General features: G+C 40.6%; 1 protein-coding gene across 6 annotated transcripts in view; it reads right to left on the bottom strand.

Annotated features, from left to right (window-relative positions):
* Positions 1–27,783, bottom strand: part of RASSF8 (Ras association domain family member 8) — an 89,647-nt gene that overhangs the window by 2,788 nt on the left and 59,076 nt on the right. For 3 of the 6 annotated variants that reach the window (XM_075506664.1, XM_075506673.1, XM_075506681.1), the window contains exons 3-5: positions 24,358–24,527; positions 15,916–16,103; positions 3,307–4,196 (exon numbers count right to left, since the gene is read on the bottom strand). In XM_075506664.1, the coding sequence (XP_075362779.1) occupies positions 3,307–4,196; positions 15,916–16,018 (993 nt within the window). In that variant the 5' untranslated portion in view covers positions 16,019–16,103; positions 24,358–24,527. Of the gene's footprint in view, positions 1–3,306; positions 4,197–15,915; positions 16,112–24,357; positions 24,528–27,783 lie in introns of all 6 variants that reach the window. The other 3 variants (XM_075506692.1, XM_075506701.1, XM_075506709.1) reach the window with 1 other exon arrangement.

Raw genomic sequence — 27,783 nt, 5'->3', positions numbered from 1 at the left:
TAAGTTTTTATGAGCAGAACTCTCTCACTCTGCAAGCATACTGTGTTTTGTACAACGAGGCCAAATCCTGGCTGGTTCACCACCCCTTCACAAGCACAGAAGATGATCATTTAGGGTCTTCCTCAATGCTCTGTAATTCCAGCATGATATACAAAACCTACAGCTCTGACAGATTACGACAGTCTTAGAATACAGTTATTTCCCGCACACTTGCACAGATTCAGCCTCATTAGCAGAGAGCTGCATGTGGTACTCTTCCACAGCCAGGATGGGCTTCACCTATTTGGCCACACAGGGGATGGGCTAGCTACCCAGATGCCAGGCAGCACGTCTGTGGGCATTTCCATGCAGTGCATACTGCTACATCCTCATTTTGGCAGGAGATGGATTACCCTAATTATCTTGTGTAAGCAGAATTATACATGAACACTCACACAAGGATTGGGGATTCATGGATCTGTTCTAGGAACAGTCCCCAACAGCACAGCCCTTATTCATTTTAAAGTTGCAGTAAGGTCACAGTTGAGGCTGAATTCAATAGTTAGTAAGAAAATTAACACAACTGCTCTGATGTCTCAATTAGGACCTTTTAAATGCCAATTGCTTTGTCACTGATGTGTGTGTTTGACCTGTTCAGTCAATGCATATCATGTGGTTGGTCTCAGCTTCCCGTGGTACACTTGTGTTTCCATTCATTGGCTACGAGCTTTCGGAGAAACTGCACTGAGAAATGGAAACCAGGCCACCTCCAAATTGTAAGACAATTCTACAGAAAAATTCTTCAATTTATTTTAGGCCTATTAGACTCTGCAACTGGGCACTTGGGACACAGGAAATTCTCAACTGTCTTTACTTACTACACTGTTAATCCTACAGCTCCATCTTTTCTGAGATTGTAACAAAGTTGCCACTGAAGGGAATTCAGTTTTTTTAAAAACCCTGTATCACTGAAATACACAGGTTAGCAGAACTAATATCATAAATAACTTGTTCTTGACATTTCTCAGCTTTCACAGGAAATAAGGTGAAAATGTGAAGTATCACCCCAAATCCTACTGGTTTGAGCTCTTAAATTTAGTATCTAATCGTGAAACTTTAGTGAGATCTTTTACCTGAAGAAGGGTGGGATTTTTTTTGTTGTTGTTTTTGTTTTTTTCTTTTTTTTCATTTAAAATATTTCTCTAGAAACAGGGACAGCAGAGTACTGCATCTGATCCTTAACTGAACATAGCTTTATATTGTTGGAAAGTAATGTTATTGAGGTGGCTAGAGAAAAGGAATGAAAGAGAAGAGGTAGGACAAATTACTAGAAATTTCTCACATGGTACTAAAAAATGCCACCTTCCTGTTCTTATCACTTGAAATCTAGTGAACCAAAATTTTCTTTCCTTCCTTACTGAAAGGTCTACAAAAACACCCATGCTCAACTTTTCTAGTTTCAAATTAGCAGTTCTATGAATATTAATATTTAACTTCCAGCATGCAAGAAAATATTTCTCTATTTCCTCCCCCCAAAACTGTGTAATACAGAGCTGAGTTTATTTTCTCCTGGACTTCCAGATTAGTGCACCTTTAGATTTAGAACAAGCTTGGAAGATCTGAATTTAATGGGAACTTTCCCGAGAAAGTGAAACCCTAGCCTATGAAAAAAACAAAGCAAGAAAGATTTTGAACTCAATCATAGTCTCACTGAGTGTTACTGAGGATAGGTAAAATATATAAAGAGGACTTGATGCTTTCTGTTAGCGCAAATCCTTAAGCGCAGTGTGTCTGGAAACTTAGGATGGATAAATATGGCCAAACCTGCTTACAGTTTTCATCCATTTTGCTTTGGGTGAAAAGATTACAATTTTTTCCCTCCTCATTTAGTAAAGACAGCTTATACTGACACGGTTCTAGGTGCTCACAGGTAAGGATGCAAAGTCCCTTTACATATTCACAGCAGAATCACCTTACTGCAACTGCAGCACTGTGGAACACAGTAACTGTGAATCCCAGGAATACAGCAAGAATCGCAACTCAAACTGATGTGTGGTGTCTCAGTCCTATCTTACGTGGCACATTAAAAGCCCAGGAGTCACAATCTTTCCTTCACCTCATGCAGCTAGCAGCTGGATTTCCATTTATATTTATTCTTTCATGCTCTGTCAAGTTCCAAGTGATATCATTAACTTTAGCAAGGAACCAGAGACTGGATTCTCTTTTGACATGTGCCACAAATGCCTCAGGTGTAGAGAAAATAAAATCCTGAACACCAGGAAGTCAGACAGGAAAAGGGAGATGCTATTCTTTAAAACAAAAGTCCTGTAAGCTAACAGTTATTTTAGCTCTACATCCATCTATCCAGGTGCTGCTTTTGGACCATTCTTTTTAATTCATCTATTTTGGTGGCAGACAAACCTAGCAAGAATCAGAAGTTTAGCCTCAGAAAAGGCTACGATTGTGCAAATTTCCCTGAAATTTAACAATATGAAGCACTGAGCGGCCAAGATCTAGGACCTAAATCTTCAAGATATCTAACTCCAAATCAACAGGGGTTTGAAGACTAATACTTTTAAAGGTGTTAGGCCGAGAGTACTATGGTCCCGTTTAGCACCCAGCAGTACAACAATCCCCCGTTAGCCATAAATGTGCTATTGTTCATGCATGAGATGTTATCTGCCTGAGGTGTAAAACAGCCCAGACCCGCTAGCACAGCAGCACCTCACTGGAGCTAGCGAGCACTCCCTCTCAGCAGGGCGAGCTGGCTAGATGTGTTGCCATGGGTGCAGCCATACTGCCCTCGGCTAGTCTGGCTGATATTAGCTCTGGTGTTTCTTTCTCATGGACCACTGCATGGTGAAGATAGGCTTCAAGTGATTTCTCAGAGGTCACCAGGCAGTCAGGGAAAGGTAGCAAACCAAAGCTGTAACTGATGGGAAAGAAACTGAGCCAGCACGCAAATAAATGAAAGGTGGTGTGGCACTCAGCACTAACCCTGCAGGCCACCCAGGCCTTCATCCACCAAAACATCTACTGGTTTATCTTGAGACAAAGAACTAACTACTGTTTTTCTTTTCAGGTAGTTTGAATGAGTAAAACACATACAAGTGAAATGAAAATTGTCTGCTCTTCAAAAAAAAAAAAAAAAAAAAAAAAATCTGAAATGCAATTTGAAAATGAAAGCCACACTTTCCTCCTTTTACCCAACTTCCCTGTGGAAACTCTCTTGTGTTTTCTTTCATGGGCTCCAAAGCTGTGTAAGAGAAATTTGTTACAGTCAGGTCTTTGACTTTTCTTTGCTATGGATAAAAAGGACATTCTTACCTGTAACCGTTTGGTAGCTTGGCCCAAAGACCTTTCTACAGCTTTGATGCCATTTTCCAATCTCAGACTCTGCTGGCCCTGAATATCAATTTCACCCTTCACCTTCTCGATCTTTTCCTTGACCTCTTCTTCATTCACTTGGGACTCTTGAACTTCCCGCTGTAACTTCTCTGCTTCAAGGCCACTTTCCATGTTGTGGATCTGAGACACGTAGTCCTTCAGCTTGCTCTCGCACTCCAGGATCCTCTGCCTCATCTCCTGCAGCTGCTCCTTCAGCTGTTTTTCGTTCTCCTGTTCGATCTGCAGCTCGTTTTCCCAGAACTCTTCCTCTTCAATCTCCACTTCGTTCCTTTTGATCTTCTGCTCTAGCTTCAGGATTTCTTCTTCCAGGCTGGAGTTATACTTTTGTTCCCAGTAGCGGATCTCGGCTTCGTTGGACTCCAGCTGTTTCTCAATGCACTGAAGTTTCTCCGTCTGGAGGTGGATCAATTTCTTCAACTCGTCCGCTGTTGTTTTACAGTTGTTGAGCACCTTTTGCTTGAACTCGGATTCTTTGCTTTTCCCAAAGATGTCCATTAACCCTTTGGCCCCCCCGGTGAAGGTGAGGGACTTCCTTTTCGGCTCCCTCCTCTTCATGGATTTGTCGCTGGGAGGCCTCAGCTTGGCCAGGGGAGGTAAGCTTTGCCGGTACAGAGTCCTCTCCGGGATGCGAGCCACGCTGTCCGAAGTCGGCCGCTCGCTCAGAGAGGGCCCGGTGCGGCGCAGGATCAGCTGCACGTCGCTCGCGTACTGCCCCCACTTGTTCAGCGACACGATGGGGTTTTCGTGCGGTGCCAGGTGCCTCTCCGTGTCCCGCCATTTCTCGATCAGCGTGTACCTGCCGGTACGACCTGCAAGGCAAGCACAGCCGTCAGCCGCGCGGGCCGCCAGGGGGCGCTGCCGGACAGCGACAGCGCCGGGCGCCAGGCGGGGCCGGCCCGGGCCGTGGGCGCCGCCCGCCGCCGCTCTCAAGCGGGCCCGGCCCGGGCCGCTGGGGAACAGGGGGCCGCGGGGTGTTTGTGTGTGGGGTGGGTGCGCAAGGCTGGGCGTGCAGGAGCTGCTGCAAGGAGAGCAGAAACGGCGGAGGCAGGACCCGCGCGCTGCTCTGCGGAGCCACCTCAGAGGTGTTTGCGTGCGCGGGCACGGGCACGGCGCTCCCACAGAGGGGAGCAGCCGCCGACTCTTCTTAGTGCGTTTTCTTGTGTTAGAGTAAATGCTCCTTCATTTACTGAGCTGAGCGCGGCGCCTACACATTACTTATTTCAACCGTAAATTAGCTCAGGAAAATCCTCTCCACATAGAGCAGTAACTGAACAAGCGAGTACTGATGGACATGGCACACGCGAGCGAAACTGCGCAACGTCGGGGCTTCTTTCCGATTTGAAGTCACTGAAATTAAAGCAAGTGACCTCGCGATGCTGATATCTGGCAAAGAAATACATGCAATATACATCCCTAGAGGAAGAAAAGAAGAATAGAAAGAGTTTCACATCCTTCATACAGCCTTTGAAAAATCAAAATTTGGAGACAGTGCGTTTGCTTTTAAACTCTACCATCAATCAGAGAGGCGACTGTTAATGACTGACTGAGCCTTCGTGCCCCCCCAGTTAGTTCAGACACTGGGTAAAGCCGGCTCGGGGCCACAGCAGCACTATGCCAGCTCACGTGGCCCGTGGCAGCGCTGCTGGCGTGACAAACCTTCACGGAGCACAGCACTGGGACGAGGGCAGCAGAGGCTGCCCGAATTGGAAACGAGCAACTTGGGCCCCCTGGGCAGACTCCCCATCTGTTACAGCAGCTCACAAGCCCCCCCCCCGGGTACACAGCCTTCAGGAAGAAGCTCGAATCCTTTAATAACTGCCGTGATGTTTTCTGACCTCTGTATTGACAGCTAGCTGTACAACGAATGCAATACGGTTTACTTTTAGGGTAGGGGGAAGTACAACTTACGTCTATGGCTGCTTCTGTGCTGCTACCAAACATACTTGAATTCAGCTTAGCAGTCTTTTTCCTCTGAGACCCCTTATAGGATACTTTGAATGCTACAAAAATGCAGCATTTGAGGTTTTCCACTATTTTTACTTCTTCTAAACACCCTTACTAGCCTGAGATACAGCATTCTCCAAATGCAGAAGAGAGCTTCCCTTACCATGAAAGTGACTTCACTTAAAAACCGCAACATTGTTTACAAAAAGATGTGAAAGATCAACTGCTTTTAAAGCATGTGATCCTGATGAACTTCTGAACAGCTCCACAATTGCCATTAACCTCAAAAACATCATAGCTATTTTAATGCATTACATATATCCATTTCCATGATAGATCATAATTCAAATGAGGATTTATTTCAGCACATAAATACCTAAAATACCTGTCCCATATGCAACTATGGAGTGAGGGTTAGAACAAATGTAGTTATTAGTGGTAACCCATTTGATGCATTTTCTTTACTTACGTCACCCGCCCAACCACTGCACTTTTCCCAAAAGAACAAAAATATCCTAATCTCAGGGTGGAGAACTGCCTCTGGCCTCCAACCACAACACTCGCACAGACTCCCCACCTCAAATTTGTAGGAGACAAGCTCCACTGTGGTGATTAACACCCTATGCAGCCCCCTAAAATCTGGTATTGTCAGAGCAGCCTCGTGAAGAGCTTCCCAGGATATAGCTACTGTGTTGGAAATGGTTCCTCTGATCTCACTTTCTCACAATTAGCTCACGATGCAAAGAACAACAACAAAAATCAGCTGCATAGGCACTGCCTAGAGAACAGGCTGCTTTGGCTCATGGGTCATACTAGTGGTAGTTAGCTGGCCAAACAAGAAACCAAAACGTCCATGTTCACTTCCAAGTTAGGAGTGAGAGCTGAAGGAGTACATGAAGACTGGACTGAGAGAAGTCAGCAAAACAAGGCAAGCAGCATGGGAACAGCAATCCATCCCCCTGAATGCCTTATAAATAAATGACTTGAGGTAAGCACTGGGAAAAAAAAAGAAGACGGGGGGGAAAAAAAAAAATCTCTATCGGCATACCAACATGCTTGGCCAACGCTCTCAGAAACAGATTTAAACTTTATTGTAATAAAGTACTTAAAAAACAAGTTTACTACACCAAGATACAAAGTCAGAGATTTTTGCCAACCCACAGTATTGTCCATTGATCCATGAAGATTTATAGTTTGTAGTAGGCATCGGTGTTGTTATAGGAAAAATAAACCTAGTGCTGTTTGCCATAGCATAGTAACAATAAAATCCTGGAGAAGAAAAATGAAGTAGAAACATACCACAGAACCCAGGACAAAGGTTGCATTTTACCACTCTATTTTGCTAATCTTAAAAGCTTTCAGCTTTCAGCTTGTAATCATGGTAATGCTACTAATGTTCTTGTGTCAGAAGCAGCCAAGTTCAAAGTAGTCTTGAAATTGTAAACAAGAGTATGTACCACTAGGGGAGTGATCAGCATGCAATTTCTATTCACTTTGCTATTAAATGCACTACTTAGAAGAAATGTAACAAGAGGCAAAAAAAAAGAAAGTGGGGGAGGGGAATAAAGCTAACAATCTCGACCAAAAAGGAATCAAGGAATTAAGCAAGGCACTTGCCAAGAATTGTTTCCATCTTAGCTTAGGGGTCCAAATCAACATGCAGTCCTAAATAATGAACTCGGCACTCAAGGTCCACATAAAAGAAAGTGTTTTGTAGCAGTAATACTTACACAGTTCAATAACCACACCTGGAGTTCACTACTAGTCTAAAAGCTGTCCTCATCTGAGATCATTACCTAGGTTTACTGTATTCAGCCTATGTATGATGCAGATTAACAAAACCTGGACAACCACAACTGTGATGTTTGCTTGCATTAGAAGGGATTAATTCACAAATGAAAGGGTAAATGAGTTAATTCAAAACTAATGACAGAACATTTCAGAACACAGGCATCCTTATAACAAACTGCTCGGTTTGATGTGTTACTATTGACAGAGAGAAAGTAGGTTGCTCAGGTTGTTGACAAAGAACAGTTCAATGCCTGCATGCTGCTGCTTGTCTTGTATGTTGTCCATAAGCTTTCTGAAATAGAGATTCTTTGTGCTTATACAGCACCTGGCAGAGCTCAGTCCTTCCTCATTCATGCAAACCTTTATAATTTTAAAAATTAGTTACTGTTGTATCATGTAACAGGCTCCTTATCAGCAATGTCTGACACTGATTAAACCATAGTGTGTTTTTCCCAATTGTATATTTAAGACATTGAATCTCATACGGATTTATGAAGTATTTCCAGGTAAAGTTAGATGAGCAGTTAAGCAGTCAATTCAAGGAGCTACCAAAGCACAGCTTTAGTTATTGTACCAATGTTCACATAGGTATGTGCCTTGTTAGTGGATCCCTTACAACGTCTGAAAACAAACTTTTTATTAGAACACATTAGACCCTTTTTTTTTTTTTTATACTTCTATCAAAGCCTTGTGCCAATGAGAATGGTAGAGAAAACAATCCAGACAGCCCCAAACAAGCACCAGCAGTGCTGTGTTCTATGGTTCCCTCTTCAGAAAACAGCAACTCGGGGGCTGGAGAAAGCACAGAGCCTCTACACCCCCTTCACTGGTCAGCTACTTCTCATTCATACTCTGTATGGACCCACTGACCATATAACGGTCCCCCACATGGACCATATAATATTACCATCTCAAAACAATCATCAAGAATTTGTATCTGTTTTGCAAGACAGCAAGTGACAAGCTATAACAGAAGTAGGTATATATTTACATATATTAAGCACACTGCATCTACACAAAGGGCCAGTGTCAAGGTTAACAGGTTAAGTTTACACCTACAGCTACCTAAGCATACAAACTTATCACAAGTTCTATTAATACAGGAACCTCTTCAAAACAATCTTTTATTTTAGAAGCGAGAAAGAGATCAAAAAAGGAAATATATGGACTCCAGAATGCTGATGTTCTGATAGCCTGCAACTAGCTGTCACGAGTGGTTTGAACCCAGCTCTAATGCCACCGGTTATCGCTTGATCAATGAGACATTAAAGAGCTAACTACAGCCAGTATCCTGGATCAGCCACTGCTCTGCTGTACAGCCAAACAGCAAGCTCTGGACCTGAGTGCCCATGTCACGTGCCCAACCACTGTAGTTTTAGTTTGGGATTGATGTAATTTGGTAATTTAAACGCAGGTTCCGTTACAATGAATGGTGATTAAACTAATGAAATATAGGAACAAGGTAATTGAACATTTTTTTTTTTAGACTCTCAAGAGGCGGACTTTTAAATTACACTCCATGAAGGTAGTAGGACTCACATAACTATTATTCACTTTAAGCTTCTCTATATGCTTTAATATTTGCAGCTAACACAGTAGACATGAGTGGCTATTTCTGCTGCCGAAAATCAAAATGAAATTCCAAAGGAAAGTAGCAGCAGCAGTGTTTCTCATGCAACACCTTTGACAGGACTGTAACCTGAGAGGTCATCAATACTGTTTTTCAGGAGAGAAATGATTCATCCGTTTTCTCCCTCCCAAAAGTGCATCATCCTTTACATGCAAAGCATTTCTACTTCTTTTTTGTGTATGCAGGTAGCACAATACACCATGTAAAAACATATCTATGCCTTATCTTTCCAGTCAGGCTACAAAAGTTTATTTCAAGCACCAAGTAAGATCCACCTTTTCATTAAGTGTCTCCCATGCTTCACAGCCAGGACCTACAGCAGTGAGTCAGTGCAAGCAGGTGAGTCATTGCCCTGGTCTCATATTATTTCTGGGAAAGGTGGCTAGATGAGCAGTCTTAAACATGGGGGCACCTCTCCTTCCCTAGGGAAGGGGCTAGGGTGGGCAAGAGCAGGCCTTTGTCACTAGAGGTCATGTGGTCTTGCTCCCAGTTTCTCCTCTTTCCCCAAGACCGCCAGGATGCACTTGGTGCCAGGGGAGTTGCTCTCTGGCACGCCTGCTCCTAGCTCCCATTCTTCCCAGGGATCCCACCACTCCTGCTGCTGTACAGCAGCTGTGCCAAAGACCTTCCCTGCAAGGTGGCATTCTGGACAGAGTCCAAAAAAAGAAAATGCAACTTCTGTCTTACATGCAAGTTTTAGGACAGCCAAACGAAAAAGGAAGCTGTACTAGTCTTGCTCTTGAGCTAAATCTGAATTAACATGCCAAACTTGCAATAGTGCCTAGTGAGAATATACATACTGTCGCCTGTCTGCGTGCAGGTTTCCATGGAGGTAAAGCCAGGTACTCCAACACACAGTCAAGCCAAACCCAGACTGCCTAGAGCTCTGGGGGACCCTGACAAATGTACCCGCTCCCCAGCCTGGCTACAGCTTTCCGACCACGTTGGTTTCCCAGAGATAGCCCTCTAGCCCTAGGCAGCCGGGTGCTGTCTTCCTTAACAAGGCAATATAAAGAAAAATAATTTTACATGGGTAAAAATCTTGTAAGAACTCTTAACATGTGAAACACGTGGGAAAAAATACCCTGCCTTACCAAAGGGGCAACAGCATTAACTCCTGAATCTTTAACAGCACCGATAGATAAATAATTGCTGGCAATTTTAATAAACCCAGTATGATTTGAACTCAGTATCTTTGAAATATGAAGCTGACATTTCATTCATTATGTGATACTTAAATTAACATCCATAGCAATTAAAAAAAAAAAAAAAAAAAAAAACAAAACCCCAAAAAACATTTTAGCTACCTGAGAACTCATTAAATACCCAAGTAAGATTAAGAGTAAGAAAGCCTTTAAAATAGAGGTTAGAGCTTGCGTTACTTGGATTTCTTAACTCGTGCCGTATTTTGCACACATGTGTATGCATACCATAGGAAAACAATGAAGATCAGAGAAGGGGTCCAATCCTAGGAAAACATGCCCATAGAGATATATAGGCTCAAGTCTAACGAGAGTGAGGGCAGTCTGCCTAGTTCACTAGGTCCAGCTGTGCTCACAGTATGGTTGTGTGTCTTTATCAGGACTGAAGTCTTAGTTTATTACTATTATCCTTTTGCTCAACAAAAGCATATACAAGAGTTTATCATAATCTGACAAAACAAAGCATTTATAGTCATTTCATCCTTTCAACTGCCTTTCATCCAAGCACCCTGAGATACCACATTTATTTTAGGCCCGTTTCCTAAATAGGTAAAACAATGCGGAGGAGCGGTTTGGCCGAGGTCAAACAGCAAGACGTGGCAAAGCAGATAAAGCAGCCCAGGTCTCGGTGCACATGCCACCGCTACGCTAGACATACCACATCATTAAAGGTGGCAACAAATCATCCCACCCAAGCACCATGCCTTTCAGCAAGGTTACTGTCACTAGATTTCTGAACCATAAAGTTTATATGATCACAGCATGGGATCACCACAGCGTGCAGCTTTCTTGTACTTCTTATTATCCCTCTTAACGTTGCTATTTGAAGCAGCACCGAATGAAATTTTGGGGTCAAAAATAACACAAGTTTTAAGTGATTCTTAGCAGTAAACTACATGATTAATTCAATGTTTAAAAACTTTAGTTTGTACACAACAAGAATTGTTCCCTTTTTCTAATGCTCTTCAGACTCAGCGCTACAATTCAATTCAACCTCAGACTCTTTTCTCTCTCTCAAAGTGTCTGACAGCCAGCTCTGGCACTTGTTTTAGCAGAAATTATTTGGAGGAAGGGACAAACATAAGAAGAGACAACAACGAAGTGATGCGATTTTTCCAGATACAGCTCTGGCTGAGCCTTACAACGCTTTAACGCATGTTTGAAACAGCATGAACAAATCTGTGCTTTATTTTCATAAATACACCCCATTTATCTTTGAGGAAAAATATTCAACTGCAATAAAAAAATTGACAGCTGCATTTGTTTAATTTTAAAGAGAGACAGCTGTACTTCTTGTTCAGTGAAATGTTGCTCATATTCTCCTGATATTGTGCTACAGCCAGAAAACCAAAATCCACAGCACTATTTAAAGCAAGTCTGCCATTTTAATTATTTGCCACAGAAAATTATGGGGAAGGCAGAAAACAAAAGTGCACTTTGGTGAGAAATTCAAGCTTCACATCTCTAGACTGAAATATTCTCTTTCTAGGAAACAAACGTCATTCTGAGTATAGAAGACGCACTCTAGTCTCCAGAGGAAGAAGAAATCGCAACAAATGCATTAAAAATCATCACAGGGGCTGGAACTGAGAGAAGAACACTTCTGAAGAAACAGGGCGAGTATATTTGTGACTGTGCTATTCATCACCATATTCCTTTGGAAGATTTTTATTTTGTAGATTTGAATGGAAAACAACCAGTAAAAGCCAATTTAAGAAAAAAAAAAATCTTCGTAGTTAAACTACATTTGCCTAAACTATCAGCTAACATCATTAGCTTACTTTCTTTTAGGATACCATCTGTTTTTCCTCTCAGTATTACAATGAGTTTTCGAGAGGAGCCGCTATGCTCACACACTCGACCGCAAGTCCATATACTACTTTGCAAAACAGATCCCTGACCAGATTCACCAACCATCTCATCATACATGCAGTTGAAAAGTATCAATAACTTTTTTTTAACTTGTTTTTCAGTTGCCCAAATTAAGAAAAGGAATCAAAATAAGAAAACCACATTTATATGAAGCCATTCTGGCATGATTTTCACAGAATGCAGAGAAAAGCTAGTGGAAGCAGAAAAACAGGCAGAATTTGCTGTCAAATAGACATTTTTAAAATAGACAATGATGGATGTGATAAAATCGAGCTCATCTCTCCTGGCAAAAATATTTTTAAAACAAGACTCATGGTTCTTCATTTAAACTGTGTGCTGTGCTATATTTTTACATTTTGGTGAGGGCTTAGTTTCTCATGATGAAATGGTAACTCCTCTTATTTGTATTATAAGGTCAAATCTTCCGCTTTGTAATTTGTAAGCAGCTTGAGTTTAAAAAAAAGAAATAAAGCAGCCCTGGATAAAACTCATAAAAGGTAATATCAAGTGTTCTTCAAGATCCCAGTGGGAGGTGATTTCACTCTCTGGAAACTTGTAACTGGATAGTTTTATGCCTGTCTTGAACAGAATTCCAGAGACTCTCCCTCCAGCTAAAGCATTTCTAACTCCTTCTAAGTTAGAGACACAATCAATTACAGTATCCAAAATTATATCCAATTGGAATTATTCTCTCTCGCATTCAATACAATATATATACGTGTATTTTTAAAATAAGCTTTGCTGGGATCCTCAGAAGAAGCAACTCTTATTTTCTTTTTGTTTTAAAGAATGAGGTTTATTTGAGAGTTAATTCAAACTCTTTAACTTCAAGCCAAACAGAAATTTAAAAACCTAATTTGTACAGAAACTTGGAGTAGAATCCGTTCCTATTCCTCAATGATCAAGAGATGGGCAACAGGAGAAGCAGTTCATAGCACAAGAACAGGTAACATAAATGTTATCCATCCAATGTACAGCCTCAAAGGAAGAGACATATGCAGGCCTTCCCCCTGAAAGAGTTAATAGTGGCAGATACCAATTTGTAAGGAATAGGTCAAGGAGCATTAGCTAGGCAAGTTAAGTGACAGAACTCCACTGCCAAAGCATTAAGCTACACTCTGGGTATGGGACAGAACCTCCTACAAAGGGGCACAACCCAGCATGACTTGCTATTTTTGTTTGGCTAAAATGGCCCTAGAACATGAGTCCTTGTCTTTGCATCTAGAGGAAAAAAACCCCAAACCCCTTTGTATCCTGAAGAAAGTTATTACTGAATTTCCATGACTTAAGGGGAGGAGTTGGAAAGTAAATAGGCGGAAACCTTTTTGTTGCTCTTATCACAGTGGGAGATCAGGAGACATGGCCCTGCATTTGATCAAGTGACAGCAAAAGAAATTTCTTGAAATACAAGAAATGCCATTTAAACATAAGGAAAAAACCCCTCCTACTGCGAGGGTGACTGAACACCGGAACAGGTAGCCCAGAGAGGCAGCAGAGCTCCATACTTGGCCATATTCAAACCCAACTGCACATGGTCCCGAGCAACCTGCTCTAGCTGTACCTGCTTTAAGCAGCAGAGTTGGACTAGATGATGTTCAGAGGTGCCTTCCAACCACAGCCCATTCTATAATACTTTTGATTTTCCTATTTTTGAAATACCTTGTAAAGCTTTACTTTTCACATCTCTAAAACAGAGGCAGCTTCAGGTTGTCCATGAGAAGCTTCTTGAACTATGGATGTTTTAATCCAAGTATCTTTGGCTTGTGCTTTCTTCAGTGGACATGGCTGTAAAATAAGTTAATTTGCAGATATTCCAGACACTGCACTTCAACACAAATAATATACCTATTGCAGCTCATATTTCAGGCTCAGTGAAGCCGACTGCGTTATGTGTCTGTGTTGTATTTTTTTAAGTCAAGGACCTAGCAATATACTGTAAGACACGATAAAACAAAAGGAGTATCTCAAAAACTTTGCAGACAGACCAACAGACAGACAAAACAATATTGAGTCCTGCTAAGCTATGCGACTGCTGAAGGAGCCAGACTGCAAAGTGGAAAATAAGATCAGAGCCAACCAAGGAGGAAGCCAACGAAGACTGGCTTCTTTCCACCGCCAAATGTCAGGTGAAAGCTAGAGGGATACATTCCCATTCAAATTCAAGGGACAAATATTCCTGGTAAGCTGGTACCTATAGCTAAATCAAAGGAGCAGGCATATGTTTGCTTTTCTGATGAATGGCCTGACAGGAGGGTTGGGAAAGCCCTATCTGCCAAAGACACGCAAGTGTAATTTATACGGCATTTAATATTGTCCTAGCAGCCCCAGTGAGAAACTGGAGCGCAATTACTCTAAGTGTTTTCTAGAGAGAATATTTGCCTCAGGAAGGAATTTCCAAAGGATTATCTTAATTTGGTGCTGGTTGCAACTGAAATTTGTCTCTGCATGGAACCAGAGCCGCATGCCCCAGGATGAACCAGTGACGTGTTACAGAAAAGAAAGTCTGCTGAGTAGACAAAAACTGTGTGCGTTTCCAAGACTGATGGAGTCTTTTCAGAGTTCAGGCTAATAACCGAGGATACAGAAAAAACAAAGAGAAATTACACAGGAGAACATTAAATTATTGTCTAGAACTGGGAGTCTGACATGTTTTGTTTTGGGGGAGGAGGCAAAGGAAACAGGGTGAAAGCGATATTGAAAGCAAAGTAAAGAACAGAAGTCTATCACAACCAGTTTATTTATTTATTTTTTCTAAATACGTAACGCTTCTTAATCATTACTAGGAAATAATCATGCTAGCATAATTGTGTCTTAAAAAAACCTAAAGGCAGAAAATGAGATATGGAAGCAAGCAATTCGTAAAACAATTATCATTAAATGAAAAGCTGCAACTAACACAAACAGTAAAAGCACACTTAGCAGTTTACCATTGAATACAAGATTTGAGAGACATACTGCCTTTCTACAATTTTTAAATGAAACATTAAAAGGTATTTGATGCGTATAGATAGAGTGTACATGTGCTAGCACTGTGTTCAATCCCCTTAAGATATAACATAAAAAACTGCCAGTCTTCTACTCCATCAGATGAAAGTATATGGAAATGATGTTCAGAAGTACACATTTAAATAAATAAACATCACAGAAATTCAGAGAAATTGACTTAATGCTTACAGGTAGAATATCTAGTTGACATTCATGGCCCTAAGTTGTTTTTTATTAGAAAATTACTATTTTGCAATTGAGTCAGACTGCTAATACAATCTTGCAAAATTGCTGGAATACTGACAAATGCAAAAGCTAGCCCTTAAATTATGAATTTAATTTTAGGTAAGACATAGGTTTTAATGCCTAAATTTAAGTAGTATGTAAAGCCAATTATAAAATTTTAGCAAAGAATAAGATTCAGCATAGGAAGCACTGAAAGGATGAAGTTGAGGCTTATTCAGGATGCCTTCAATCACTGAGAATCATCTGACAAGACTGAAGGAATGTTCTTTCTTGTAGTGAAGCCTGAAAGATTTTTTTTTTTCCCACTAAACTGTTCAGCAAATAGCTAACACTGAACAGACTTCAAGTTACCCTTTCATTAGTACTGAGTTATGTGGCCTGCAGGAGGAAGAGGAGAACTTGAAGGATCTATTTCATTGATCTATATTATACTATTCCCAATATAGCTAGGGATACTTACAATGTATGTAATTTCAATGAACATCATTAGCTTGTGAAAACCAACCAATTATTTTGCACTGCTTTAAAATTTTTTGGTACTCAAAACATTGACAGTTTAGCACCTTCTTTAGTCCAGGCTGTATTTACAATGACAAACAGCAGCATATTATAATTTAGAGAATACATTTGTAGTGAATTAAAGTTTATAAATTTCAAAGCATTCATTTTCTTTCTTTTTAATCTCTCTCTGGCAGATTAAAAATCAAAGGCTGCAAGTTTACACTGCAAGGTTATCCCACTGTCCATTATATGTTCACGCTCTACTGATATTGAGTGCAACCCCACCTCCCCTCAGCTTAGCTTCATAAAAAAAGCTTCACACCAGTTCCCAGACACCCAGCTGACAGCGTTACTTACCAATAGCCTGAGCAAGGGCTATTACAACTTCCTGGCATGTTGTGACTTCGGTGACCCCACACACAATTCTCTGGACTCCATCCACCCATACTTTGAGCTCCATGGTTCACCAGATCATCCAAGAGCCATGAATGCAAATCAGTCAAGTCATACTTGCAGCTATACCAGGGATAATGCAGCAGACTTCTCTCAGCAGCTAGAAGAGAAAAAAATCCTGGTGTTTATAGTAAGGCATTACCAATTTACAAAGTTAACAAATTCACCTTAACATCTATTGGGTAGAAGAGGCAACGCAGCCTCCTTTCTTTAAAAATAATAACAGGAATCAAACATCCCTTGCTTTAGCAATGTCTACCCATTCTGTAGCCATACCAGAAGTTTCATTACTGTTTATTTCCTAAAATACTCAAAGTTACTACAAAAAAGCACCAAAAGAAATAGCATTAAACAAGCAACTCCGGAGCAAACTCCTAACAGTTTCCAGTAATAGCTGCCCCTCTTCCTTTATATACTGCCTGGATGTCTCAAGGGACTGATTATAGATGCTTTCAGTGTTTGTTCAATAATTCCCAGCAGGTAGTGGCGTAGCCACACAAGGGGGAAACATTTTTAATTACAGCCATCCATGAGAGTCCAACCTTGCTCTCCATACAGAAGCAGCTGAAGGTTCCTGGTCCCAACATACTTGTGCATTTAGTACCAACACTGGAAAACCCAGAAAGGAAAGCAAGCACGCAGATTGCTTCTTTCTTTCTCTAAAACAAGGAGATGCATCAGGGAAAGTGCTGTAGAGGTGGTTTAACCCCTGCCAACGAAGTGCTGGTTCTATAAGGAAACAGACTTTGGCTAAAGTGTTGTCTTGGGTTTTTCCATAGGCACTGCAATGATACTAAACCAAAAAGCAAGCCATACCATCTAGCTTAGCCAGTTCTTGCTTTTGAGCATGGTTCTGCTGCCTTCACTGAAGTAACGCCAAAGTCATACCAGCTAGTATGGCATACTAGCTCCCAATTTCATTTTAAAAAAAAGAAAATTCCCAAAGTTTGTAAATGGAAAAAAATGTTCAGAGGGTTGCTTTCTTCTGAAACGGAAAAAATCCCATGAGTCCAAAAATCTCTTTCTGCACTCAAATGCTGGAAAAATTTTGAAGCATAGAAATAAAGTTAGAGACCTAGGGAGCTAGGTTAGGACTTAGCAATCAGCCATTTGCCCTCTGCTGTCTTATTACCAACGGTCAAGCTGCTCAAGGTTCATCTAGTGTTAACTTCCAGATTAATTACTGATCTGAACTCTAATGGTTTTGCTATGGGCTCAGCTTTTGTAGGAGCTGCTCTTTTTTTGCCTAAACAGATCCACTAGCATCATGGCTCACAAAAGTTAATTTCTAGCTAGAACTGCTGAGATGCTGAATTTCAAAAATTTCAGAGTAACAACTGCAAGAATTAAAAAAAAAAAAAAAACCAGCCTCAAAACCAAAACAAAAACCAAACCACCAATAATGGAGATTTTTCTTTAAAAAAACCCAAAACAAAACAACAACAACAAAACCCACAAAAAAACCCCAAACCAAAAACTAATGAGAGAGCTGGGTTATTTGGGCAGATAGAGGAAAAATAAACCATGATAATCCAATAAAGGAAGCTCATGTATTCAGGGAATCCAACATGGATAAAGTGATAAAACTACAGACAATATTTTTGAAGAATTAAGTACTACGAAAATGGATAACACAGGAATAGAGTAAAAGAAACCTGAAAGTTATTTAGAGGACATTACTAAAGACAAGCAGAGTAGGGTTACAAAGAAACATGGAATCTGATGACGCTGATGGATTTAACAGAACTGCACATGGAGGCAGAAATGGTGCAGGAAAAACTCGGGAAGCAAATATTTAGTACAGTTCATGTTTTACAGTGTAATCAGAGCTGCTTTCTCCTGGTGAAGTGAACATCTCTTTCTGCATCAAAAAGATGTACTAGTGCAGCCCTCAAGCTAGAGTGGAAAGATGATTTCCCTTCTACGACCAAATACTTCATTCCGCAGCTGACAAATATCGACACATGATCCAGAAGACACACTGATCTTCACCTGACAAGCTCAGCAGCAACACACCTCCAAGCCCATTAGAGCCAGAGCAGGCACGCCACGTTGACAGAACAAGCACTAAGCAAGTCTGCTGTAAAGTCAGCCCAGCACGCACCCCAAACCCCCTGTCCAGATGTATCCATTTAGAAAACAAAAGAAACATGAATAAGTCCAAATGTATAAGTAAAACCAGATTTCAAATATGCTCGTATAATTAATCAACAAAAAAGTGACAGCTTTTAAGAATACCAGTGTATACAGAAGTAGAGTCTTTTGAGACGTTAGTAAGCACCTGCAAACCCAAAGAGGTCAAAGACTTTAAATAAACATTTTACCACGTAAAGTGACATACTTCAAAGAAAGCTACTATCTGCACAAGTATTAACAGTGTACAAATACAGAAACACTTCAGTCAGGTAACCCCGTTTTAATGTACCAATAAACTAAGCAGAAGAAAGTCTTTTACTAGCCTGTAATATAACAGCGACTGAGAAAACACCTAACAGGCCCCATCAGTGACCTCCGTTGTTTATTCCTGGACCAGTTGTCTTCATAAATAAACAGACCTCACGTTCCAAGCCCAGCCGTAAGGAACTTTATTAATTAACTTAATACCTTGCTGAGAGTTGAACAGTTCAGATTTACTGGCACAAAACAAGCCATCTCGCCATGTGACAACACACACGTCAGCAAAGCATCCGACAGCTCTAATTGTTTTTCTGTCTGTCAACATCCAAAGTATTATCTCAATTTAGCAAGCCAGCAAGTGCATTTTTTACCCCCCAGCCAGCACACAATGTACAGTCTTGCGTTCACTGCAGATCAGTTTTGGTCATCTGTTTTCCTACCGTCCATCTTTAAAAAAAAAAAAACCCACCACTAAAGAGAGGCATCATTTAATAATGAAATATTTGCTGACTTCCAATTTTGAAAACAACATTCACCAAAGTGGCAAATGATCCGAACAAAGTGTCTTTGAAACAGTCCGAGCCCAGGGGAAATATTCCCATTCATTTCTTACAGGGCAAATAGTTCTAATAGACTAAATAGCAACAGTGAAACAACAAAAGCAGTTTGTGGTATGTGCTTCCGTCAGACCAATATGCAGGGCTGAATTAAAGGACTGCGTGCCACACAAGCACTAATGGGATTCTTTCAGGGACCGGTCACTAAAAACAGAACACACACAGACATCAGAAATGTAAGATCTATGTGCTGAAATCACTGTCTCTCGTTATAGTTTAAGCAAAGCTAATGTCTAAGTAAAAAAAAATCTAGGATTGGTTTGGTTTCTCAGATTGTGCAGTAGAAGTTTACAGAGGGGTCTGAAAACCAGAAAACCTTTTGGCCATATGTCTATCTCTGCTTCCCAGTTATAACTCTACAACACCTTTTTATTAGCATTTGGTTTTCCTTTGTATGTATTCAGTTATTTGCTGACAGTTAACTCATGTACCATTAATAGCTTCTTTGCCTTTCCACTGAGGGCCATTCTGACAGCCCCAACTACATTTTTCAATCTAAAGTTTGTGTCCAGAATGCACATCGTGCTTTTGCAATAGAGAAGGCAAAATAACCCTTACCTCCAATACTGTACAAATCTCTCTCTGAAGCCAATAGAAAGGGTTGAGGGTAAAAAGCTCACTTAAGGTTTCACAATCCTGTAAATTCAAAACCAGTTCACCTTATGCATAACTTCTTATTTTAGCAACGATTGGGAATAGGAATGCAAAGCTAATTTACTGAAGGGCACACAAGCCAAAGCATGCCTCTGATCACAGCTTCCCCCCCAGTTTTTAAGTGATCAGCTCCATAGTGACAGGTATTTCTGATTGGAACCAAGCATCGGAAATGTTACATCTCCCCAGCTACTTCCTCCCCCCACCTCTCTCCCATCTGCTTTTTGTTCTCCACTACCTTGCCTGAAGCCTCCTCAATTACGTTTTTTGCCATGCATTAAACAAATTTTCCCTAAATTCTCCTTTTATCCTAATTGGCTGATGATATCTTACTCTTTCAGACATTTGTTCAGTTTTTAAGTGTAGAGAGAAATCCAGCATATATATATACATGCACACACATATGTATGCTATTTGGCTACCTCTCCACAGCTAGTTTACAAACTACAAAAAGGCTGCAACTGGAGAGAAGACAGGCAGAACTGACAAAGTGCAAAGGGCTTTTCTTGTATTTAAGAAGAAGAGATATTCCAAGCAGATGTTTGCAAAACCTGTCTATCTTTGACATAAGTGTTAAGTCATGAGAAACCCCGAGAGCTAAAATTAAGATGTTGATTTCACCTCTTTTCTAATCTTTAGAAAGTTCACATCATCGGAAAGCAGTTTGCACCTCAAATCAGGGCTAAAATTCTGCAGCAGCTGAAGCCAACTGCAGAATTTTGACCAACCACTTGAGCAACTTTCTGTTCCCCCAACAAATAATCAGCATGTTGTTTAGTATACTTAAAAGTGAGCACACTTTCATTCATCATCAGCTATAACCAAACATCATGTAGAGTTTGGCACTTTCCCTTTATTTCTCTTTCTCTGTGCACTACGGCCAAGTTGTGCTCCTTGCCTTTCCCTATCATGATACCAGATTGGGCTCTGGACAAAGGGGCAGCTTGTTCCACCCAGGTTGGAAGCTGTTAACAGGAACAGTTAGTTAGTGCAAGCAAGGCTTGATTGAAAAAGAAGGAAAAAGGAGAGAGAGAGAAAGAGAAGGAGAAAGAGAAGGAGAAAGAGAAGGAGAAAGAGAAGGAGAAAGAGAAGGAGAAAGAGAAGGAGAAAGAGAAGGAGAAAGAGAAGGAGAAAGAGAAGGAGAAAGAGAAGGAGAAAGAGAAGGAGAAAGAGAAGGAGGGGGGGAGAGGGAGAGGGAGAGAGAAAGGGAGAAAGAGAGAGAGAAAGAAAGAGAGAAAGAGAGAACCCAACAACAAAAAACCAAGTACAAATAAGCCAGTTCAGCTGCCCAGAAAGAGCTTATAAGCCGTCTAGAAGAGCGTGACAGTACCCCCCCTGACCAGGGAAGCATTTGGCAGATCCTCCCTACCATAAGAATCCTGGTATAGAGCAAAGTAACATTTTCCAGATGAAGATGACTGCAAATACAGAATTGGCTACTGGAAACAAGCTAACTAGTATTTACCAAAAAGCCTCCTCCCTTGGACTGATGAAGGAGAAGTACCTACAAGATACACTGCTTCCCATCAGTAAGCGGGCAAAAACCTTTCATGGCAGGTTCAAGTCAAAATATCAAGTATAAATCTTTTGTACGCAAAATTTATTAGAAAGGAAGAGGCTGTGGTTTTGAAATCAGTGCACAACTTTCTTTAAAAAGTAAGTGTTTACACAGAGGTAGCATCTGATTTTTTTAGTGGGACCAAGTGATTTCCTCTTGTGGAGCGTTATTCTTTTGCTATTCCAGAAGAGTGCTCAGAGATAATAAGCACTGCTTAAAACAAACAAACCAAAGGTCCCACAACCATGAAGATGACAGTGTTGAGAATGAGCTTAAGAGGAGTTTAAGCACCACAGAATTTTGCTCACATGAGACTGGCCAAGAGATGGTCTAACGCACGACTGCGTGAAACAGGCCAAAATCCAGATGCCACAAGTGTTATCCAAGACACACAAACTATATATCTATACACACACTACCTGGCAGGACAGGACAGCACTGGTATGTGAGTTCATATAAATTCTGAACTACAAGAAGTTGTTTCTAGCAACAATGGCTGCTAGAAATCTTGCCTCCAGATCACTTAGAATTCCCCAGAAGTCCCAAAGTCACAGTTTCCCAGGCAAATTACTAGTTGACTGGCATCCAAGAACCCTCAACTGTCTAGTCCAGGAGCTGTTGCTTGCTCTGCAGTTTCTCCTTGTGCAATGCAGCTAACAATATGGTGGGGAAAAACGAGGAGAGAAACATTGTTTTAAAGCAGGGGAAGCTACAGTTGATATTTTCCCTAATTACAGAACATCCCCCACCACTCCTTGAGCTACAATCCTTACAGCACAGAAAAACACCAAATTGGAAGTCTCTCTTCTCTTTGCATTGGTGAGAACGGGCCAGAAAGAGTTATTAACCTGTTTTCTTTTGGAGTTGGGGGAGTGATAAGAGGAGGTAAAAAGTTCATCCACACATTTTGTCATCTCTTTTAAAGATAAATTTTATTAATGGCAACTAACAAGTAAGTTATTAGTTGAAATGAAATAATTCTTCCACCTTGAAAATTATACTTGTAACTTCAGTATTTTATTGTAATTCTCAGTCTGATCTCTGACTTTAGGAAGTGTGTTTGTCTTTAGGGCATCTTCTTCCCTCACAATGTTTTAATCTCAACCCTTGCATCTCTTGATTTTTCATTGCCTGCGGTTCTAAGCCATCTTTGTCCCATATGTAATTTGTTTCCTTTTCAGATACACAGAAACAAATCACTTATCTCAAAGGCCTCAGCACAACCTGTCTCTTCCCCTCCTCCCCCATTTTTTTCCTCTAGTCAACAAAAGAGATGGACACTGAATCCAAGTATTTACTGTCCCTGGTGATCTTTACCGAGCAAGCTGAAGGCCACACCAGTATACCAAGATCATCCCCAAATTCATTAATAGGGCATCACTGCTCTTCCTCCACTATCATCAGCTTCATTGAGCTGGCTCATGATTACAAGTAACAAACTGAAGAAACCCAAGATACCATTTAGCAATGATTTAACTGCAGCACAAAACAGGATTCACCAGTTTGGGAGCTGCAGTACAGGAGATGAGGTAGCTAGAAAGCTTCATGATCACAGACTGTGTCTAAAATTCACATGTCTTCATAGAAAACTAAGTTCCAAGCCGCTGTCACAAATACATATTGATGACTGGAGTGCTAATGCTTTCAAAACTCATCAGAGTCTGTAACACCTTGTATCTTGACTCACAATTTTGAGGCCACAAGGCTTGACCCAACTGTGTTCCAGAATATTTTCAAATCACCACAAAATGTTTGAAAGAAAACAAACCAGCAAGTGAGCTAATGAAACAGATGGCTTAAAGTTTCTTTTTATTCGGTCACTGTTAAGAACATAACCTTGCATTTTTAACAGTAGGTTTCACACTCTCACACTTGAATTAATTCAACAGGAACAACAACTCTGAAATTAATACTCTCCTTTCCCTAAGATTAGATATAAAAAGCATCTGAACTCCACATAGACTTGAGGTACAAAAACCTAAGGGCATTTTGGAGATGGTGATAGCACTCAAGTCAGAGAGTCCCAAGGACCTTTGCTTCTACTAACTAGATTTCAGTCAGACAATTTCAAAACTCAAGTTTTAAACTTCTGCTAAGAGCATTATATTTAGGATATGTACCAGCAAACCAAAACAATATCCAATGCAGCGCTTGCTTTCAGCTCTCGAGATAGATAGGATTTATTTTGATACAAGTCTGAATCCAGTTCAAGCAGGCTTAATCACTAAATCCCAACCTTGAATCTGTTTCAGGATTAGGACTAAAGTATCATCTGTAGGCGGTTTTACACGAAGCACTCCTTTTCCTCACTCTCTATTCCAGCTCCTGACAAAGCTATCGATATGAAACATCACAGTCCTACTAGAGAGGCAGGACTGAATGGACCCCTCATAAAAAGCCTCACTGTTCACCACCATTCCAGGAAAGGTTGGATAGTTGGTAGCAGCATGACAGACATTAAGACAGTTAGCAGCTGGGATGCTTTTTATTCTGTGGCAGAATATCCTTTTCCAGATACGTTAGCAAAGGAGACTGCACTGCGTACAAATTCTGTGACAAACAGCTCAAAAAAAGTCATATGCATTAAATAAACAACTCATGATTCATCATCTCTAGTCAAAAGGCATACATTTACTACACTGCAGTGTCTTCCAAAGCCCTGTAAGTATTTGTTCTTCATTAGTATCAAACATACAGCGCATTTGAGAAAATAGCAACCACAACTTTATTAATAAACAGCAACATTAAGTGCAAGTCACATTTATACATCTCTAATATGGTCTAAATACTGTGTGGGAGTGAAAGAAAACAAAACAAAGAGCAGAGGAATAAGCAAGCTATTTTATTGTAGGGGAAATATTTATATGAAAGCTACAATACACACAGCTTACTTCAAAGTTGCCTTCCGCCTCTAGATGCCCTAGCTTCAAAGGAGAGAAAATCGGCCATCCTCTCAGCTGGTTTCAACGAAGACACGGCCCCACCCATTCAACATTTCCCTCTCCTCTTCCAGTTTGTCTGCAAACACTACAGCCAGTTGAGGGACTGAAGACATTTGTGTGCAATTGCCAATATTTACACTAATGGCAATGAGGTCATCTGCTCCGTTTTGGCAAGAACTGGCTTAACTCTTGGTTTTGCAGGGCCGAATCTGTTCTTTACACTTCAGTCAAGTCCACATGCAACATTTGCTGTGCTTCGTCATTTGACTACAACCACATTGAGTCACAGCTGTCAAAGCGAGGTGTTCCTTGGACTCCAAATGTGAACCGAGAGCCAATTTCATAAGTCTCAGAAAAACATACAAAAACCTTATTGTACTTCCCACATTTCAAGATATGGACCAAAACACAACACTCTCTTCCACTATATTTTTGGGAAAGTTGCAGGCAAATCAGCCCATTTCTCCATTTCTGTGCTTGCACCGAAGGATGCAGGAAATAAAATACATCTTACAGTTGAAATATCTATTTAAATTTGAATTAGCTGAAGTTTTAGAAGTCAATAAGTATATGGTTTAAAGCCATGGTACTACATGACTACTGAAAAGAAATGTCACTGTAATTAAATGCAATTCCTGAAACAGAAATAAGGTGAGGCACTTAACTTAATCAACATAACTGTTTAAAAAAATTATAATCTCAAAGCTTTATTCAGAGAGTGGCTACATTATTCATTAAACATTATCTAAGAAATTTCAAGTCACTCTCCTGGCAACCTAGAAAAGTCTGCAAGACAGAACAGAACATATTTCTACAAGGAGTCTTTAAACAGTTAAGGCAAGTAAGAGAAAAGAGTGGGGGGAACCCATCTCTTTCTAAAATTTACACCCAGCTATGCTTACTTCCATGTTTCCCTCAGCACAAAAAAACTTCTTTGCTTCTTCTATTCTCTATTTATAGGACCCTGGCTGGATCACTTAAGTATTTTCCCTCTCTAGACAACTGTGAGCTTGGGCAATTTTATTTATTAGAGCAAAATCTGAGGTAATCATAATACACAGCAATAGCTTATGGACTAAAATACTCTAACTGCATTACTGAATTCCCCTAGCCCTGCTTTCATTGCTGTGGCAGTGCTACAGCCAGCTCCAAGCCAAGTCTACACCACTTTAGCCAACTGGCCACAGTGTCTCCAAATGGATGTGGAACTGCAATACCACCTTTAGGAGGTGAGTATGCTTAGGTATCTCTGCTCTATTCAGCTGATAATTTTAGGGAAACTGTTATATGAACTTCATACTTTCTAAACAACTAATTCTCTTTAAGTTTGGCTAAAACTCATCTAAGAGGTCCAAAACTCACTGGGAGGGGCAAGAAGTATAGAGATGAGTAACATCTCTATAAACATGTTTCCCCTTGGGAAGCAGTCTTAGAAAGATCACATATGGCATTCATAGAATGACCCAGCAAAGAGCTCTTCAGGAAAAACAGGATGCTATGCCAAAAAATTGAGAGCAATTAAACAAAAGTCACAGTCTGCAATACCAATGGAAAATGGATGTTAGGCTAAATTCAATATAGAAAAAAAAAAGAAAAAGATGTTTTCATTTTTCTGTTCCTACCTTCTTTCTCTGTTGCAACAATTTTTATGCCAGCACCACGTTCCACTTACCAATTCCCCCCCATATTTTCAGACACTGTCTGCACTTTGTACCTTCCGAGATACAGCCTTTCATTACAGGCCATGCAGCTACAGGCTTTCATCTCAAGTCTTAATGACTGCATCTTCCTCCTCCCTGCACCTTCAGCAATCCCATCTTGTCCATTTGCCCAGAATGATGATATCAGGCCAGTTTTCTAGAGTCAGCAGACTTGCCAAAAGCAGAGAGCGTGAAGTAGCCCTCCCCTTTCTCTAGTACATTATATGCAATCTACTTGTTTTCCTTCCGGAAGCCCTTCTGCACTTACCTCCGCCCTTCTTATTTCTCGCACATTTTTGCAAGTGAACTGTACAGCTTTACGGTTCATTTGTGAAAGTCGCCTCAGACATGCACATAGAAGAGAAACTCCACCAAGTTACTGGTTAAATCCCCTCACTATCCTCCTCCTTCAAATTCTCCCTTAACCTACTTCTGCACAGTGCCTACCAAAACACAATGGACCAACAGGTGGCATGTTGTGACCCTACTGCTTTTCATGCTAACCGATCTTATTCTACCCATCTCCATGTGCGCTACAAACACCTTGGGCAGGGTGTACCTTCTTTCAGGGGGTTCTACTGCCTTTTAGAGAGGCCAAGACAAACAGCGATCTGCTTAAAGAGCTCCTGGAAAGCATCCAGAAGAGTGGCAACTTAATCAAGCCTTTTGGGAGTACATTCGTCCCACCAGAAGGAATTTTAGCATCATTCCTCCTATTATGGTGGATCTTCACCACATGTCTCTGAACTTAATTATGAGATGCCTGGGATGCCAGGGACTGGTACTGAAGAACAAACGGTCCAAGTTAAACAAAACAGCATCTCAGCTGCTCAGTAATGCTGTGATAAGAGCTGAGGTGCTCAGGTACTCTCTGCATTACCATCATACTGCTTATGAAGTACAGAGTCCAGCTTGCGTTTCTTTTTTGAAATAGAAAAAAGAATCAGAAGATACAATTAGGACATTTTTAGTTTCCACTGCTCTTTCTTACCAAACTTAAAAAAATAACATCCACTTTTGTGGACTCCTCCTCTCCACAGAAACATGGAGGACAGGCTATAGCATGGAGAGCTATTAGCCATTAACAGCAGTGAATGAGTTAATAGACAGGGTTACGGATTTAGAACTTTGTGACAGATCTTAACAAAAAGAGCCTGGCCAGTTTTCTTTTCAATGAGAAGTGGTTGCTGGGATTTCTAATCTTTATTGATATGCAGCTATGGAAGTGTACAACACCAGGTAACATTGGGAGGCCAGAATGGCTTATTAAGCACAATTACCTAGCAAGCAATCTAAATCCTGGAAAGAACTCAAGGGGAAGTGCCCACAGAAAGTTTCTGCTAATTGTAAGATAGTGAGCAAATAAATACTTAAAATTATCCAAAATATAAAGTATTAATGAGTCCAGACATCCAAAACATGACATTTAGATTAAAAAACAATTACATAAGTATAATATATCAGAAGAGAGAATTAGTCTTTTTTTTTTAATGAGCAAATTGAAAAGCCACATTAAACATCCATGTCCAAATTGCTCATGTGCTTCTAAGCATCTTAATCAAAAAGAAGGTATCCATTCCTCTAAAGAAGGTATTAAGCATTAGCAATCCCGGGGAACAGTTCAACATTCTGTGGTTTGGACATCTTTAGCACAGTTGTATATCAAGTTTTCTTGGTTTTCCATGCAAAATAGAGTGCAATAGAGTTTTACATTATATGCATATAATGCAGGCCAGCTTAGGGAAAAAAAAAACCAAAACCCCACACAAACAAAAACCCCAAAAAAACCCCACAAGCAGAACCGTGCAAGTCCTTGGGGCATCTGCGTTACTGAAGAGGTGACAATAAAGGCCTATAGTTTCAATAGCAACTAATTTAAGATTATGCACATAGCACATGTTTCT

Source organism: Mycteria americana, chromosome 1 (genome assembly GCF_035582795.1).
Source record: "Mycteria americana isolate JAX WOST 10 ecotype Jacksonville Zoo and Gardens chromosome 1, USCA_MyAme_1.0, whole genome shotgun sequence".
Lineage (NCBI taxonomy): Eukaryota > Metazoa > Chordata > Aves > Ciconiiformes > Ciconiidae > Mycteria > Mycteria americana.
This window is presented reverse-complemented; position numbering and strand designations above follow the sequence as displayed.